The 18,683-nt window shown below is 34.0% G+C and overlaps 1 protein-coding gene across 1 annotated transcript; it reads right to left on the reverse strand.

Moving 5' to 3' along the window:
* Window positions 1-62: 62 nt before the first annotated feature.
* On the reverse strand, window positions 63-14,736 carry LOC142623212 (kinesin-like protein KIN-4A). Its single transcript, XM_075796609.1, has 26 exons — window positions 14,157-14,736; window positions 12,545-12,691; window positions 12,294-12,443; window positions 11,671-11,924; window positions 10,981-11,168; window positions 10,766-10,890; window positions 10,112-10,148; window positions 9,447-9,538; window positions 9,160-9,270; window positions 8,924-9,037; window positions 8,608-8,701; window positions 7,910-8,022; window positions 7,048-7,146; window positions 6,817-6,927; window positions 6,560-6,676; window positions 6,374-6,454; window positions 5,402-5,473; window positions 4,458-4,551; window positions 4,355-4,386; window positions 3,869-3,966; window positions 3,677-3,775; window positions 3,273-3,494; window positions 2,023-2,185; window positions 1,458-1,613; window positions 1,073-1,383; window positions 63-411 (listed from the first exon to the last, which is right to left on the reverse strand). The coding sequence occupies exons 1-25, from the start codon at window positions 14,271-14,273 to the stop codon at window positions 1,177-1,179; spliced, it is 3,093 nt and encodes a 1,030-aa protein (XP_075652724.1). The 5' UTR covers window positions 14,274-14,736; the 3' UTR covers window positions 63-411; window positions 1,073-1,176.
* Between the last annotated feature and the right edge of the window lie 3,947 nt (window positions 14,737-18,683).

An 18,683-nucleotide genomic window follows, 5' to 3' on the forward strand; every position in this document is an offset into this window, starting at 1 on the left:
ATTCGTTGCCTTTATCTTGGTTGTAAAAAAGTACAATAAGAACTTCAAGGCTTGGAGTCTACTTTGACTAATTTTTAATCTAATCTTGACTATCTTCTTCACAAAAAGGAAACACTACAGACATACACAATGTACAAAAACAAGAAAAAATGAAATACATCAACATGATACAGTAGCTTTAAAAAAAGAAGAAAGATACAGTAGCATCACAAAATACATCCGTGGCGTTCGCAACTCTCACTCAACATCTGCCTTTTCCTATGATTGTTGTTAACCTGCCAGCCTGAGAAGTGCTTCTCATGTAATCTTTACCAATCAAATCCATAAAATAGAGATACCCCAAATCCAACCAATGTCTCAACCAAAAGACCATGGAAAACTCCAATCTCCTCCTTTCACTTCATGAGATGCCTGTGTCCATATAGGGTAAAAAAACAGTGAAGTTTATTGATCAGTATATAAACTTACACTGCAAGTGGAACTGGTCTGGTTGAAAGACAGCTGATGGTGGCCAAGTGAAGCTGGTCACTCAAGTCAGCACAATGCACATGTTCACTAGTAATATCTTAATGTTAAGAAAAATTAATGCTGGTGCAGTATGCTAATATCCTGGATATATATATATATATGAAGTCATTTTAGTGACAAATCATGCAATTTCTCTTTGGAAAAACATGGCAACATGTGTAGCAGGGCTGGACCTTCTACATTTAAAACTCATGGGACTGTAAGAAATCTAACAACTCAGCAAAGGAATAAGTATACTGACAAGATACAGGACTCAATCTCTACCAATGGAAGACTTCTAATTATTATTTTGTATTTTTTGAAATTATTAGATTTTGGTTTCCTTTCGTTTTAGGAGGTTGTGGGGTTTATTGTTCAAAATAGAGTCCTAGTAGTTAGATAATTATTTGGAGAATAAGATAAATTTCTCTTTAGAGTTTTCACTTGTTCTGGTGAACTACTGAACTCAATCGATTCAAGGTTTTATGGCTTCTACATCACTTTCTGTCATCACTGGTAAAAATTTTGACAAGTTTGGAGGGGGAAAAATGAAGAGAAAGATCACCTATTGATATTTCCACCGGGCCATGCCCTGGATCGTATATGACAGTCAATGTATGTACACCAAAAAAAAAAAGCTGATGAATTCCGAGGTTATCAGTTATCACATCATCCAACCAAAGCTTGTGGTCGTGGCCTTGACCTCATGATTGTCTCATCACTGTGCTTGATCCATTCTGAGAGTCTCCATGGCTTCTGCCACTTCCATTTGAACTGTACTAGCCACTGATGGTGACTTCTCTTCCACCTCCAGAGTCTGCCAGCTTGTCCTACAGCTGCTAGTTTCTTCATTGACAATTGTCCCATAGGTACCATCTGCAGCCACAACTCTCTACTTAATCAAACAGGAGGGTGACAATTCAAACAGCAGCATGAGGCAAGGGACTTACCTTTCGTGTCTGGTCTACAAATGTTGCTGACTCCTTAACTGATCCATTAACAATTCCAGGTGTGAATTTCAGTTGCTTTGGTGCTGGAAGAGACATTGGAGACAAGGGGCCACTCATATCATCCGCGAAGTGTTTCAATGAAGTGCGTGAATTTCCCTGTTGAGTTCCATTCAGAAATGTCACAATATTTGATTGGAGAGGAACTTTCTAATTTAGAGACTCGAGATCTATTCCTTTATAATTCAAGCCAATTTATGATTTTTACTCAAGGAAAAAAGGACAGGTAACAGGTCATATTATAGAAAATGGGTCCGGTTAATGTGTGCCCTTAGGGCACATATTATGCCATTCATTTTTGGAAACATTTTATGGAAAATTGAAAAAGCTGTAAAAAAATTTCAAATCGTGATAAATTTTTTTTCCAAAAATGGTATACTGTGTTTCAATATTCTAGATTTGCATTCATGTATGTTACAAATTAGGGGTTCCAAATTTATCGCGCAATCTTTAGAATAAGAACAACAAAGGCTATAGATTATAAAACAGGTTAAGCAGATAGTCTCACCGATGCTGATGAACACAAGGCAATTGCAACAGCTTGTTCCCTCATTTTTTGCTCCTTTATGAGGTCTTTTCTCTGTGCTTCACTTTGTTGTAGCAGAGATACAAGATCTTTCAGCTGCTCTTTCATTTCCTTAATCTCCACATTCTTTTCCCACAACTGGCACCTGGTGAAATATGAGTTCTATGGTCAGCACTAAAACATGAAATCACAATTCTTGCCCTATCATAAAGGAAAGCATTATTGTGTCTACCTGATGTAGCAAACAGGTAAACCCAACCACAGAAAACAAAATTACAGTCAAGGAAAAAAACAAAGAGACTCTATTGAAACCAAAATTTTAAAAATTACTTATCATTCAGAACCCAACAAAAATTGTAACAATTCTTTAAGTATGTGAGTGACAGAAAATAGAGTAGCTATGGGAGCTCCAAAAGGAGAGAGATATCGGCTTTGCACCAGCAAAAGACTCTGGAACATCCAAAAGAAAGGAGATTAAAATCTCCACATTTGACTGAAGACACAGAAAATGGCTTTTCAAAGCTCAACTGGAGAAGCAGGACCAGTGCATCAAACCCCAGAAAGCTGGAAACAATCATCCTATAATATATATATATATATATATATATATATTAATTTTATAGAAGAATAATAAAAAAACTAAAATTTTATAATCAAAACATAGTCAGGATCAGAGTATCTACCCATATACTGCTATACAACAAAAGGGAAAACAAGTCGTCTACCACCAGATTTGAAAAACAAATGCCATCCCAGTTTTCTTTGATCTCCTTGGATTTCCATGGTTATCCATGGAGCTCAATAGCATAACATTGATGGCAGGAGGAAACATTATATTAAGTGTTGAAGAGGAATCTCTCATTCTTTTTCTCCAAAGATCATATATTGGGGAGGGCTAAGTTAAAAGGGAATACAAATTTCAAGAAGCAAAACCCAATAAATATATTAAATTCATTCCCATCCATTTAAAACTCACTCAACATTATTTTCCTGCTTGTTTCTCCATATTTGCATACTTCATCTAACGAAATATGGCAAAACTAATACCACGTGTTGGATCAAGTAGGAATGGACTTCTTGTGGTCATCAAAAAGTTTATAATGGGCTTTTGGTACATTGTATAGCCTTATTAGCTCCAATATGCTTTGTACCAAAATGTGTTTTATGTTGACTTTATTGCTAGATATAGAGGCCACAGTACTATCAAACTTTTTGCTAGGTTGTATAAGCACCTTGCTTCCGCAGCAGCATTAAACATATAGTGAAGCAAGTTCTTAGCATCTCCCATTAAGCGTAAGTGGTTCCAACGTCCACGACCAATTGAGGCACGATCCCTTTCTTCTGCCTCTGTAAGTTGTGAAGCCATTGCCACAATTGCATTTGAAGTCATGTTCAGCATATTCTCCAGAGAAGCTATCCTTGCCATTCTTGCATTTGGTGACATGGATAACAGTCTAATTGGTTCAAAAACAAAACAATGTTAGAAGAATTGCTCCATTATAGTTACCAAAGATACTAGTAATTCCATATAATCTAATATAATATTATACATACATTGAAACATATACATAGTAACCAATCATGACAAGTGTTGGAGGGAGGAGGAAATTAAGGAAATAATGCCATAGTTATAAACCTGGAATATCCGTTCTTCACTCTTGGGGGACTTGGCCCATTAGAAGAAAACTGATCCACTTGTTTCAGTATGGCCAACTCTTCTGCCAGTGCAGCTTGTCTAACAATGATCCCAATGAAATAGCCAATTTAAGACATTCAAGAAAGCTCAATATACATCAAATATGAAAGAAACAAAGTGTTGGATACATACACTTGGCTTTGCTTTTCATATTCAAAACGAACTTCATGTACATTCACCATGACTTCCAACTCGTGATCAAGCCACCTTTGCAAAGATTTTTCATTTCCCTAGAGAAGAAATTCATATTAAAATGGTCTAACGTGAGCTTTTATAGTAGATGAATATTAATTGAAGTCAGGAATGGGTTGTATTTCTGGCCGTGGGTCAAATTTAAATTGTCCAAACTGTTGGTAATCATGTAAAAAAGAATCTCCAATTCAAACCCTGTTAGAATCAACTGAAACCAACCTTCCAACTTATACATATATGTCAAATTTATATATGTTTGACTACTAGTAGATCATTCTGAAAACATGAATAGCGCTGGTTTCACATTGATCATAACTGGTTTTGCTAGGAGCCCAACACAACCACAAGCAGTCCATGAACATGTTGCTGAGATTGGAATAGATGTTGCCAATTCATTAATTGCCTTATTTGGTACAGATCATTTACCTGTCCAGTCTGTGTATGTCCGTTGTATGTCACTGAAAGATGCAACAAGAGATTAGGGAGTGAAAGTATATAACAATAGAATAATTCCAAGAAAACTATTTACCTGAGTGGTCACGTGCAGCAGGCTTACGAGCTTCCAACAACCCTTTCAGCCGTTTGGTTGCCATAGCAGCCTCTTCTGTCTTTCTCTGAAGAACCTGTGGAAAAAATTATAATGATTACAGTCCCCATAAATATTAAGAGCCATACCATAAGGATCAGCATAAGAAGAGAATAAAACGATATCCTACATATACAATAAACGCAAACAAGGAAGCTTGAATTTAAGGGTTTCTTTAATGAATAGAATGATTGGTTTGAGTCTGCTTCAATGGAGGAATCTTTCTTCATTTTCACAGATGCCTCACTCTTCAATGGATGAACCTTTTGACCCTTCAAATTCATCTGTATGGTGGTGGTAATTTCTGTAACATTTTTTTAAATATTTTATTACATTATTATTCTACTGTGCTTAAGTATGCTCTTATTTAAATTACCTCCTTCCTCTTCTTGCTGGAAGTTTTTCTTTTTAAGTTTCTGGACCTTCTGCTTTAACAAAATTAACGTTTAAATAATAGCCCCAATCCATCAAAATTCTTTTCCTGTATTTTATCTAATTTAGCAAATTGTTTTATTCTTTCTACTGTATATTTATCTTGGGAGTCCATAAAGGGAGATAGGGATCTAATAGAGTAATTTCTTTGTTATTATTCTTTACCTAACTTTTGTTTACTAAATTTATGACTGATAGCAACCTAAATGTATACACATGATTGTTTGGAAGAGCTTATTTTCATTGGCTTAGGGTGCTTAAAAAATAAGCTGGACAAAAGTACAACTAAACCTAGAAAAGGCAAAACTTGTACATAAGCCAAATAAGCTGAAAAAAAGTTACAGCAAATGAGCACAACTCTACCAAGCACAGAGAGAGCAAGAGTCAGGTCCAGAGTTAGGTTGCATTAAGATGTTCCAACAGCTTCACAAAAATAGCCACAAAAAAATCCTTACCATTTTCTGGCGTTGATTCAGAGCTTCGAGTTTATGTCGTTCATACTCATTTCTCCTTCCCTCTTTCCTTAGCTGCTTGAGAACAAATTTATTAAAAAAAATTGCAGTAAATAACACAATTAGACAAACAAAACACATAGATTTCAATATATTAAGGATGACGAAAGTAAAGAATCATCATAAAATCAGAACAAAAAGGCTAAGGTAGTAAGAACTAAGAAGAGTCAAAATCATGGTTAAAAGTACCAATTATGTGGCAAGCTTCAATCCATGGAAATTCCAAACAGGGAATTTTTTTTTTATAAATAAAGCATTAAAGTTCAAAACAAGTTCCAAGAAGCATGATAACACTCTAAAACATGAAAAATGTTTAATGGGAAGCAAAAAAATGAATAGAGACCAATGCACTCCACACACCTGGTACCTCAACAACATAAAATCATAAGAAAGCAATAAAGTGCTTGACATTGGTACAAATTTTCTGCTTCATCATTGAGGTTTCTAAAATCTACAGTCTGAAGATTTAGAAACATTAGCTTTTTAGAAGTACATTTAAATGAGGAGACAGAAATATTGGTACGTTTCTGATTCCCTGTGTAGCTTATAAAATAAACATTTAGGTTTCTTTTAATATATTGAAACTTAATTGGATTCTGTTTCAGTTCCCATGAACTTAAAACCCCAGTCATTTCAAAAGGAATATAAGCATAACAACTCTGAACACAGTAACTCCATACGTGCACTGAAAGCACATTCTAAAACTCCACACCATTTGCAACAAAAATATTTAATAAAGATGGGCTTCAACTGAAAGTCAAGCATTAGGCATAAACTGAATGCATATCCAGTAGCTTGTAGCAAACTACAATGCAATCAATGAAACACAATATTTCCAAGGTACCAATACTTGTAGATTTGATGGTAAGAATGTGACTCAATAAATTTTCTCAGTAAAAATAGAAAATGAAGAACCTGAAGCAATTCCTTCTCACGAGAAGCCTTCCATTGTCGAAATTGTTCTGACTCTTGTTTTATCTTATGCTGCAACTGAACCTAGAATATGAACATGGAACAAGAAGGATGGATCCAAAAATGTGAGACACAGTAATGTTGGATTTGTGAATATAAACTAGATTAAGCACTAAAATGAGAACCAACTTTCTGAGCCTTTATATACTGTATTTCAGCTTGCAGGCGCTTTGCTGCTTCATCACTTTTTTGTTTTTGCTTCAAGAGTTGGACCTGGCTTTCTTGTTTCTTCTTAAGATCTAAAATCTGAAATTCATAACAGAAAGTTAAGACGTTAATCAAGAATCCTAGTTTACGGAAACAGAACAATATTATCTTATGAAAGTCTTGAAAAATAATCAAGAATTTACTAAAAAGAATGACATTTATATTTGTCATTTTGTAACCTGTGCTTCAAGCCCTTTTAGTTTTTGAGCGTGATTATCTTGCATTTTGTGTGTGTGCCCATCAGAATTAGCAAGATTCTCAACTTCTGCCAACAAACGATCCCTTTCTTGCTGTATTTATGCAACTGAACATCAGCCATCAAAGTAAAAGCATACTGATTCTCAAAACAAACAAAAAAAAAGAAGTAAAAGCATATTAGGCAGTGATAATTTAAGAATTATCTTTTCAACCTGCACAATTCTTTTTTCTTCCTCAAGTTCTGTGATTTTCTTCCCAAAGTGCTGCTTGAGTGCTTCAGTATCAATGCCACCAAAAAGTTTCATCTCACACTGCACAAAAGTAAGCATAAATTAAAGATTAATAAAGGTGTTTGAAAATACTAACAAGCCACCAATTTGATGTCAGTGCAGTCAATACATATGGAATCTACATATATGCCCATGGCTGCCATATTAAATTGCTAAGTGATGAAATCATAAGACCAACTAACTCCTGCCAAAAAAAAGGGTTAAAGTGGCTTCTTCAAATAAGGTAAAAAAAAAAATGGAACCTTAACTAAAATTGCATTCCTGAGCCCTTTTTTCTTTTTCCATTTTTCTTTTTCCTTTTTGGATATCTCAATTAAAAGGGGAACATTTGTGCCCCAAATAAACAACTGAGATTATTTTGAGCGGCCAAGAAGTATCATTAAATTGGTAACAATTACAATCTTAAATCATTTTTTTCCAGGAGCAAGACAGCCAGAGAGATGCAATGCAGAATGCATCTAATATCACAAGATGTTGCCTCCATATTACATTAGTTTAGTATTTCCTCTTTGTCACCACTTACACTTTGTTTGGGAGTTTATAAAGGAATGGAATGTATTTAAGTAATGGAAAGGAAAGTAAAAGAAATGAATGAAATGAAATTAAGTAATCTTGTTTGCATGTTTTAAATAAAGGAACAAAAAGGAATTGATGAAATGTATATAAACTCAAACTTCATTAGGTCCAAGAACAAATATATTATTTAAATTGTTAAGAATTCCCTTTCAAACCTGTAATTTATATACGAATATTAATATGCATGAAACAAGGCAAATAATGAAACCTCTTTTTGCTCCAAACGTTTATTCAATTCATTTAACTCTTTGTCCATTGTATCTTGCAGAAGTGCATGCTCCCACTCTTTAGTTACTTCATCAAATTCCCTGGGACTTTCACCTGTATAAATGAGAGTAAGTGCCAAACTTTAAAGAATTGGACTAGCAAACCAAAACATGATTTATGTAACAAAAGAAATCTCAGATAGATTGGCCCCACCAACATATGGTGCCATTCCCCAACCTCACCCACTCAAAGACTCTATGTATTATTGTATTAACTGTGTAGAATAAAGTGCAAGGGTTTTCCCTTTATATTGGCAGATAATGTGTGCTTTACAAGTAATATAAGTGCAGTAAAAGAAACCTAGAGCAATGGACTCTTATATTCTAACATATATATTAGGGATAGTTTAAAATAAAATGACCACAATTAATTGTAATCCATCTTATATCTGTAGATGCAGTGCCTTGAAGAAAATTCAAGCTCATCAACATCATTTTTCTAAAATGTCCCAAACTATACAGCAAAATGAGTGCAAGACCTGTTCTGGTTTTACAACTTCATAAGAGGGATGATAGTTACTAATAAAATAAATGGTCATCCATTGTATATCTAAGTATGCAGTGCATTGAAGACTATTTAAGCCTATAACCAAACACTCTTCTAAATGGCTCAAACTATACAACAAAATGAGTGGATCACCTGATATGGTTTCAACAATCTGATAATCAGATGAGTCTATGCTCTGAAATCCCCTCTTAAGTCCATCACTTTTTGTAAAACCGAAGTGGCCTTCCTGATAAATAAACACCCCAAGTGATATAAGTATTAATGCAACAACTTTACTCAACTATGTAACTGAAGGAATAGAATAAATATAAATACATCCATATTGTACTGACTCTAAGAAAAACCACAGACATTCCACTCCATATAAGTATGGAAAGGAAAACTAACCTTGGATAAAATAAGAAAAAGCAAAGAAGAGGATAACGAATTAGATTTTCTAATAACATACTTGATCATCTGTTTCATCATGCTGTATGACACCACATCTACTGCGGTATTCATGAAGTTCTCGACAAAGATCCCCATTGGTAGCCTCAAGCCAAGCAATCCGGTCCTTGAGAACCTATATAACCACCCCAAAAAAAAGACATTTTGCCACCAAGACTATTCAATTTATCTTCATAAACATATAATGCACTAACTACTAAAATCAAACAACAGTTGTACTCTTCATAAAACAAGTACCTGCACTTCACCTGATGGTGCTCCTCCCCCACGAGCACCAAGCTCTGCCTGTAAGTTCATTAGCTGCTGCCGCATCTTTTGCATCTCATTGGATATTAAATCTCTATTAACCTGCAGGGGAAAAAGAGGATTTAATTAATACAACAAACTTACAACAGGCCATAATACACCAAAAAGGCGGAATACATGGAACTTGAAACCAGAAAAAGCTTCGTTATCTGCATCTAGCAGGAAGTGAGGGTATCAAGTACAAAATGAGTAATAACAAAATAATACAACAAACTTACAACAGGCTTATTTTGAATATTGCGGGCACGATTCGCATATTTGAGTGTGTTAAGACTTTCCTCAGCATTGATGTCAGCAGGACTGACGCAAGCTGGAAGAAAAATCACAATTAAAACAAATTAGAGAAGAATGAAGATATTTCCAATTTCAATAAGAGGAGCAATTCAGTTCTAAAGATCTAAAGTCCAACACCTCCCCACTTCCACACACATGATACAACTTCCAAAAAGACTCAAAAACATTAAGTGAAGAACACCTAAAAAGAAAGAAGGAAAAGGAAAAGGGGGGAGGGGAGCTCCACCCTGTTTCTGTATCTTCTAGAGAGAATGAGAACATATCACATTTGAGAAAGGATGTTCTTAACAAGCAAGATCGAGCTACCATAACAAAAGGTTGAAAATGAATAACACCTTGTTCAAAAGGAATTAACCAAAGAAAGTAATTACATTTTCTGTCAGAATATTGCTTCCAATGATTAAAATGAAAACTAGGAGTTAGCAAAAAAACCAAAGTAAGGAGAAGAAAATTCAGTTATATTTAATTGTTTTGCAAGGCAAATCTTGAATATATATCTTATCTCTTTGTGTGTGTGTAACTATTTCTAGTATAATTGTAATCCCTGGACCAAAGTTCTTGAACAATTAAACAATCACTTGGAGGTTACCTATCATGACAGTCTTGCTGTTTCCGCCAAGTGAATCCTGCCAACATGCATAAAAGAACCTCAATCAGAAAACTATCATAGAAGAAGAAAGAAAGTAAAAACCAAGCAAAAACTGAAACATTGTTCTTAATTACTTAATACTATATAAATCCTAATAGAATAAAATAGTCATGATGTTATTTATTTGTAAGAACTAGAAATACACTTATTTGTGAATCCTAGATATTAAGGTTAAAAGCAATATCTTTAAAATCGCTATCAACTGATGTCCTTAACAAGCTATCTCAAAACTCAGCAAATCCCAGCCTTGATAAGGTGATACGTATTAAAACCTAACTTAAATATATCAGGAAAGTATTAGTGAATCACTACTAAAAACAATGGATTAAGAATTTATCAAGCCCTGTGGTCAACAGAAGCCAGGAATCTGTCTCTACCTAATTCTAACTTAAGTTTTACAGTGTTGCATTTAACATATGCATACAATTGTTATATTTTCCTTGGTTGAAAAAACATTTCTATGAGAAAGATAGAAGTTGATATAGACCACCAGAAATTCTAATCATTTTTCCATCTCAACATCATCATGTGGACTATATGAGTTAACTGATAGTTCTATACAAATTTATATACCAGACATAACATTAATCTAACCTGCAACAGTCGAGTTAGTTTGCTGTCTCGGTAAGGGACATGCACACCCTCTTTCCGCTTTTTCTCATCCCCTAATGCACTAATGACATTGCCAAGTGCAAGAAGTCCCTTATTTATGTGTATACCTGTTCACAGAAATAAAACAGAGAAATTTTATTTCATTATGATTATAAATAGAAGACAATAGGAATATATCAATAAGCAGTTTTACTAACCTTCTTTCAAACGAAGACCATCAGAACCTGTTCTTTTAGCGCGTTCAGATCCAGCAAGATCTACCAGATGGAGCTTTGCACAAAAATATTCTTCACCCATATCCTCCTCCGGGGAGTCACAGCCAGGAACATCTGAATGGATTTTGCGCATCTGCTCCAATGTGATTGTGAAGATAGCATGTGACCGACTAGTACAAACACACAAATGGAAACCAAATGCCATTAGATTATGAGATTTACTCATAAGGCATAACCATGAAATTAGCCTCTCCTTGCATTCAAATGTATCACTTCAAGCAAAACTTTCTAAAAAAAAATTATGGAGAAAATCACATTCTAGAAACAAAAATTTGATGAGCAAAAGTTTCACACATTCACTACTAGAATTAACCAGCCTCAAGATCATTATCGGATGTCTTTCACTTAATATTCATACTTTTTCGAACAAAGAATTGCACCTGAAATCCGGAAGCTAAAAATACTCTGAATGTGTAATATGAACCAATTGCATCATTGTCAATGATACTAAGAAGTTCACTTAGTAACAATGTCACATCTCATAAAACTATGATGAAATACCTTCAACCCAGCTCTACAACGAGTGATTAGTGGAAAATTGAATGTTTCAGTGTTTACGCATACCCATGCAAAAACGGTCTCATACGCTAGGCAGAAAAGACAAAATTTTACCTGGACTGGCTGTTCATATTTGTACTCCCAGTTGCCCTGCTTAAAGATCCTTGCTCCAGGCAAGTGGCCATTTCCTGTAATGTACTAACAGCAATTTCAGTTGATCCTGCTAGTGTTATAACTCCATTTGAGGTTTCACGAATTTGAATTGGCTGCCTCCCAGTGACAGAAACTTTTCCAGTATGCCCATTAGCAGTCTCCAATTTGCTAATAGATACAGAATCCAGCAAGTCCATTACTTCTTCCTTCAGGATCTTCATATTCAAACATTGTAATTAGTATCATAGTAAGAATATAATAAACTGCAGGAATCTACGAAAAGAAATGGATAGCCTGCCCACCATATCACACTTGCAAATGCATGCACTGTTTCAAAGTGGATTCCTTAAAAGAACCCATGTAAATGGCCATGTCAATAGACATATTGTAACATATTATCTCATTGATCACATTTAAAAATCAAGAATGCTCAAGAATTTGTCCCTGTTGTACTTCTTTTGGGCCATTGAATATGCATTGAAGAGGGAAATTAGTAGCTTCAGAAAGAATTAACACGTTCTAAAGCATGTAACTGAGGAAATATCTTGGAATTAAGCAGACAATGAATCATATAATGAATATACCTCAATGAAAGAAACATGCAACTGGAATTCTGTTTGATGCTTCAATATTTCAATCTTGTTGAATAGTGAATTCATAACTTGAGGAATCAGTCCTGTCGGAGAACCGTCCTTGAAGCTAGTCCCCATGGTATATGTTTTCCCAGATCCTGTCTGCACCATACATATACATCAATACCAAATAGAAAATGAGACTGCATGAGAGATATTGTTCTGCTCAAAACTTTTTTTTTTTTGGATAGGATAGACATTACCTGACCATAAGCCAGTACAGTAGCATTATATCCTTGGAATAAACCATCAACAAGTGGAGCAATGCATTCTTCAAATATGGCAGATGAAGGAGATCCACCGTTTCCATAGATATGATCAAATGTAAAGGAATGAGAGCCAATCTGTAACTGCTCCACAGTAAAAACTAAGATCACATTCCCAGCAACTTAGACAGTAAAGAAAATGTTGTCGGAACTATCAACATAAAAATATTCCATGAAATTGCAAAAGGACATAGACATAGGTTCATCTAAAATCATGAGGCATTTAAACCACAAAAATGTGACTTAGCAATTTACATTTTAACATTGGCTCATTATATCAGCACACATTTTCACAAACTGAAATTGCTCTTTATGATAAAAAAAAATTCAAAGATGCTCCTGTATCTCGCATGTAAAGAAAATTTATCAACATAAAAATATTCCATGTAATTGCAAAAATACATAGACATAGGTTCATCTAAAAGCATGAGGCATTTAAACCACAAAAATGTGACTTAGCAATTTACATTTTCACATTGACTCATTATATCAGCACACATTTTCACAAACTGAAATTGCTCTTTATGATAAAAAAAAATTTCAAAGATGTCCCTGTATCTCGCATGACGCAATATCAGCTCACAAACTACAACAATAAAGCCTTAGTCCAAAATTTTTTGGAGTTGGCTATGGATCTCAATAGATTAATCAGGATTGGCCACATGTATTCCTTACCTCCATTCTATTCAATCCAAAGTGACAGCCTATGTTACTTCTTTAATTGACATGTTTTTCTTAACTACTTCTAATAATGTTATGTTTAGTCTCCCTCTACCTTTTTTTCATTCCCTCAACTTGAATCAACTCACTCTTTCTTACAAATGCATTAATCGCTATTCTCTGAACATGACCAAACCATCTCAAACAACTTTCTCTCATCTTTTCATCAATAGGGGGTCACCCCTATTATTAAGCGGATTTCCTCATTTCAAAGTCTTTTTTTTCTTTCTTTCTTTCTTGTTTGCTCTAGGAAAAAAAAAAGGTAGGAGGGTGACCAGTCCATGGAAGACCTTACTTGGGTGTGACAATAGTAGCAACTACCCATTGATGAACCAATGCCTCACACAAAATCAATATACATGCCTCATACCTCACTTTAAAAAACTGCTGGTTTTGTTTAGTTAAGCAGCTCGGACCGGATTTAGCATTCATGCCAATGAGCCCAATACAAATAGGCAGAAAGTACTAAAGACCATATCCAACTACTACGCGGACATTTGAGCACATTCAGATTTGTCAAAGAAACAAACGTAGACATACATTAGATTAATGAAGGAACTGGTCAATGAGCACAGTAGTATTCTTTCAATATCCTAAGTCTAAGCAATCACCCAAATAAAAACCAGTACAAAGTACAGACCACTAAACACTCAAAACAAAAAAATACAAGTAGAAAACACCTAGAATTCATTCACTTCTGCGCGAAAAGACAGAACAAAATTATAAATAGTTTTTTAACCTTTTAGGTTAAAAAAACAAAACCCATTATAGAAACAAAACAGCTCCAACTTCCAAGCTCAATAATGACCCAAAATGCAGTGAAGAGTACCTGAGGTTTCCCGGGTGTGACAGTAACACATTCTTTACAACCTTGAAGGCGTTCATCGGAAATGAGGGGTCGTATGTGAACAGCAACCTTAACACTACAATTCTCAGATGGTTCCATGCGTCGTTGGTTTCACTTCAAAGAAATGATGAACAGAAGAGAACAAAACAGAAGATGTGGGTAAAGTAGCTAGCAAGTGTTAATTCAGTTAGGAATTTGGTCTGATCAGTTGGGAGATTGATTGAGACCGAGGAGGACAATGATATAGCAACAAAACTGAATGTTGTGGAATATCAAGGTGGTGGTGGTGGTAATGGAGGTTGTTAAGAGGTTGTTTGAACTTTGAATAAAAAGCAACAACAACAACAACAATAGATTAGTAACAGACGGCAGGCAGAGAAAGAGCTAACCGTAACTGCAACTGAGACCACAACAACAACTACTACTACTACTACTTTTATCAAATATATATATATTTGTTTTTTGATGAGGTTTCCTTGTTCTACAAACTTTCAGTCACTCTCTCTGTCTGTCTTTGCTTTCTTTGTTCCTCACTCTCTCTCACTGACTGACTGGCTGACTCAAAAAGGCCACGGCGGTGTGTGTTGTTGTTGTGGTTGGCAAGTTGGAACACTTCGCTTTCTTTATTTTTACCATTTTGCCCTCTCAGCTGTTGTTCCAAGCCTAGCTGGCAATGGCATCCTATATAGTCAGTCCTTGACTCTCTCTTTTAATAAACTATAAAGAAATGGCGTTTTTTTGGCCAATTGCTATGCTCCAATCTCCCACGTCCAACACCTGCCTCCTTTATTCTGGAAAGAACCAAAAAAAACGCCCGCTTCTTTTTTCGGGAAAATGCCTCTGTACCGCTCCGCGCTAGAGTCCAGACACCTTTTTTTTTTTTTTTCTTTTCCTCTGCTTTACCAAATTATAAAAAGTATGTCAATGCTATGATTCGAAGTACATCAATGATAATAACCTACACTAAAGTTTTGTCTTCTCGCATTATGATCTTGAAGTAATAATAATTAATAACATAACTTATTTAAAACTTTGTTTTTCAAAAAAAAAAATTATTCGAATCTTTCAAGAATGTGTTTAGAAGAGCACATGCATATTTTTTAATAGAATATAGTTCAATGTGGAATAGCTTAAATTTATTAGATATATTCATGTGGAAGATTCAATGGCATGAAATACGGTATATGTGTTAAGAATATAAAAAATAAATATGTAATTTAACAATGTTTATTTTTTAAATTAATTACATTAAAAGTTATTCGATGGTGTAATTAATGTTGCTTAAAATTATACTAAGTGTAACTTGATATTTTCTCTATAATGATTGTTCTTTAGTATTATGGCAAACTAGCATGTAACTCCATGCAAACGCATGCATTCATGCATACATTTAAAATCAAACACAATTTTTATCATAAAATATAGATAATTAGTCAAATTATTTTTTTAAGTAAACGTAATTAGTCACATATTAAAATTTTTACCTAAATTTAATACTACTTATGATCATTTTTTTTCTAATTTTTAATAAAATAGAATGTGTAGTGATTTTTATTTTATTTATTTATTGAGAAATGTGTGGTGATTTTTATTGAGTATATGCGATTTTTTTTTTTTAAATTTTATAGTTCATTAATATTAGATTCTTAGTATTTTGCACTCATTAAATTACTTGACACAAAGATTAAAAAACTTAAGTAGACACATGGCACAAGTTTAAGTGGATAATTATGGTGTAGTTTCTATATAAATTTAGACACATGGCACAAAATTGGATTATAATTTCAAATTTTAATTCAATTTTCTCTAAACTTTACCTATTAATATATATATATATATGACTTATAAATTTGAATTTTTTTTTAGTTATATGATTATGTTTTTTATGGTTTATTATATTGGACTCCTCGTTTTCTATACTAAATTAACTAATTTGGCACAAAAATTTAAAAATTTAGATTAGATAGGACACGTGACGCAAAATTAAACTCAAATTGAAATTCACTTTTTACACTAAATTAACTCACTTGGCACAAAATTCTAAAATTTAGATTAGATAAGACACATGGTGCAAAATTATACTTTAATTGAATTCCAATTTGAAATTTAATTGAATTTTCTCTCTGCTTTACCTATTATTATATATAAAGATATCAATTGGTTTCTGACAGGACCAACGAACCTTATTGCCCAGATAAACCCATCAAACACCTTCATCTATCTTGCCACGTCATGGACGAAGGAACACAAGCCAATAAATGGAGTATTCAATACCTCAAACAATTACAAAACCAGCTGTCAAACTATTGGAAACCCATCAAAACCTATATTACTGAGCACAGAGGCGTTACAAAATGGCATTGAAGCCACAATAAAAGCCACAGCGTCTAGAAGTAATGGAACCATATATAAACATTCCTCAAAACCAAATAAGGTACACATCCTAATATACAAATACGTCGTAGCTCTAATATTCTAAGCTCTCATATTTTCTTAAAACTTCTATACGCTGACTTTATCATCGGAGACTTTGTGGCAAACATCACACCAGTGACCACTTAAGGAGGGTTTTTCACAACAATTGCAGGCATAAGGACGAGGTTGTTGACTCATCTGGACAAACCTACTTGACAGATGATTTCCATATCATCAGTTTCTTTTTAATATATGCAAGATTTGAATCCAAATTCTTTGTTTGATGATAAAAAACTTTCCTAATTGAGTTAAATAGAACCTATGATTATAGAGGACTTTATTTGGACATAACCATAACAAATACCGAATAAGGAACCAAAACTTAAGAGTTGTAAATGAGGATGGGGTGATAGGGAATTGTCAGTGCTCACTCAAGTGAGTTCAATCATATCTTAACATCAGTCCTATCGGGTCGGGATCTCAACGTGAAATGGTAAAAGTATAATAGTTTAATTTGGCTTAAAAAATAAGTAGGCTAAATACTTTTGAATAAGATGAGAGTTTATATACATATATATACTAGTTTATATGCTGAAACAAACCTATCCAAATAATATATAATATATAGAAAAATTATTGTGTACTCCCGAAGTACCATATATGCGTACTCCCTCCTCTCACATAAATGTGAATCCCACTAATTAAATTCATGGTAGGACCTATTATTCATGTGAGAGAAATAAGTATACATTTATAGTATACACAATAATTTTCCATATATATAATACTTGTACCTATGGATTGGAAGTAACCCATGAAACTTTATCAGTTAGTCCACTTCAAGAAGAATTGTATAACATTGGTGGCTCAATCATTTGGTGTACACACTCAGAAGAGAATTATGCAACATGATACGCTTGATGATCTAAATCATCCTACAATGTACGTATGCATTGACTATTGACAATTGAGTGTTAATGTCAATCATTGAGGCCGTGTATTGTTGGTGTCTAATGCTTCGTTGTTCTAATTTCATGTATGGCTGACGCATTGATCACTTACTTGATGTTAACCAATCACAAAATGCATTGTAAAAAAACGATAAACTTTCTAAAAGTTTCTAGAAAACAGAGACTTATTCCTACAATCGGCAAAAACAAAATATAGAATAAAAGTTAGAAACCTCGTAAAAGGAAATAAATTTTGTCCCAACCACCAAACTATTTTATATTTTCAAATAAAAAAATGTTTGAGAGAATACAGCAGTAGAAGAATTAGTCTTAGTCGTAGGCTCCTAGCCGACTAGATCATATAAAGGCTAGATGGCATTTTTGGACCCAATGGATGGAGAGTGGATAGAGTTGAAGAAAAGGCAAAGGGTCGGGAGTCGGGACCGAAAGCAATGGCCACGATTACTTTGCATAAGCAATAAGCAGCTTTTGGGCCCTCATTCACATGTTCTCCTTTGTTTACTTCACAAGAATCACAACCTCTAAGGAAGTGAGGTCCCAAAAAGTCCCGCTCCTAGAGGATTAGGTAATTTTCCTTTTTCTTCTAACTTTTTAAGGAATTTTTATTTTTATTTTTTATAGATAGCATTTTAAATTTATGGCATCAATTTCATAAAAATTGCTCTTTCTCATCAAGCTAAAATGTTTAATTGGACACTAATTGATTTTTAGTATAGATGAAAATTAAAGTCCAAATCTTTTATTTAATAATTGGTTTTTGGTATAGGACATAATAATTGCTCTTTATCATCAATTCTAGACACCAAATGATTTCTTACGGAAACGAAGATTGAATCTTAAATTTTTTATATAATGAAAATTGTAGACGACTAAATTTCTTAGTTCGAAATAAATCAAACAAGTAAAATAGTTTCGCAAATACGAATTTGTATTGATAAATGTGTGGTACAATTCTCTGTAATTACAAAATAGTGATCCTCTGATTCGATCTCCTTGAAAGATTTATTGATTGGAATTGTGGTAATGTGATTTTGATTCGAACATAAGATATTCTTCAATTTGGCTGAGGAATGGATCGAAGATCTTTGAAACGGAATTACAATGAATCTCTGGCTATGAGCTT

This window comes from Castanea sativa, chromosome 2 (genome assembly GCF_040712315.1).
Source record: "Castanea sativa cultivar Marrone di Chiusa Pesio chromosome 2, ASM4071231v1".
Lineage (NCBI taxonomy): Eukaryota > Viridiplantae > Streptophyta > Magnoliopsida > Fagales > Fagaceae > Castanea > Castanea sativa.

Bases quoted from the DNA above. Each gene is read 5' to 3' on its own strand.
- LOC142623212 (XM_075796609.1), bottom strand. From the start codon at position 14,273: ATGGAACCATCTGAGAATTGTAGTGTTAAGGTTGCTGTTCACATACGA. The intron at 10,891-10,980 runs GTTAGTAAAACT...TTCTGTGAACAG, and splicing joins TGGTCTTCGTTTGAAAGAAG to GTATACACATAAATAAGGGA. The intron at 10,149-10,765 runs GTTAGATTAATG...GCATGTTGGCAG, and splicing joins AACTAACTCGACTGTTGCAG to GATTCACTTGGCGGAAACAG.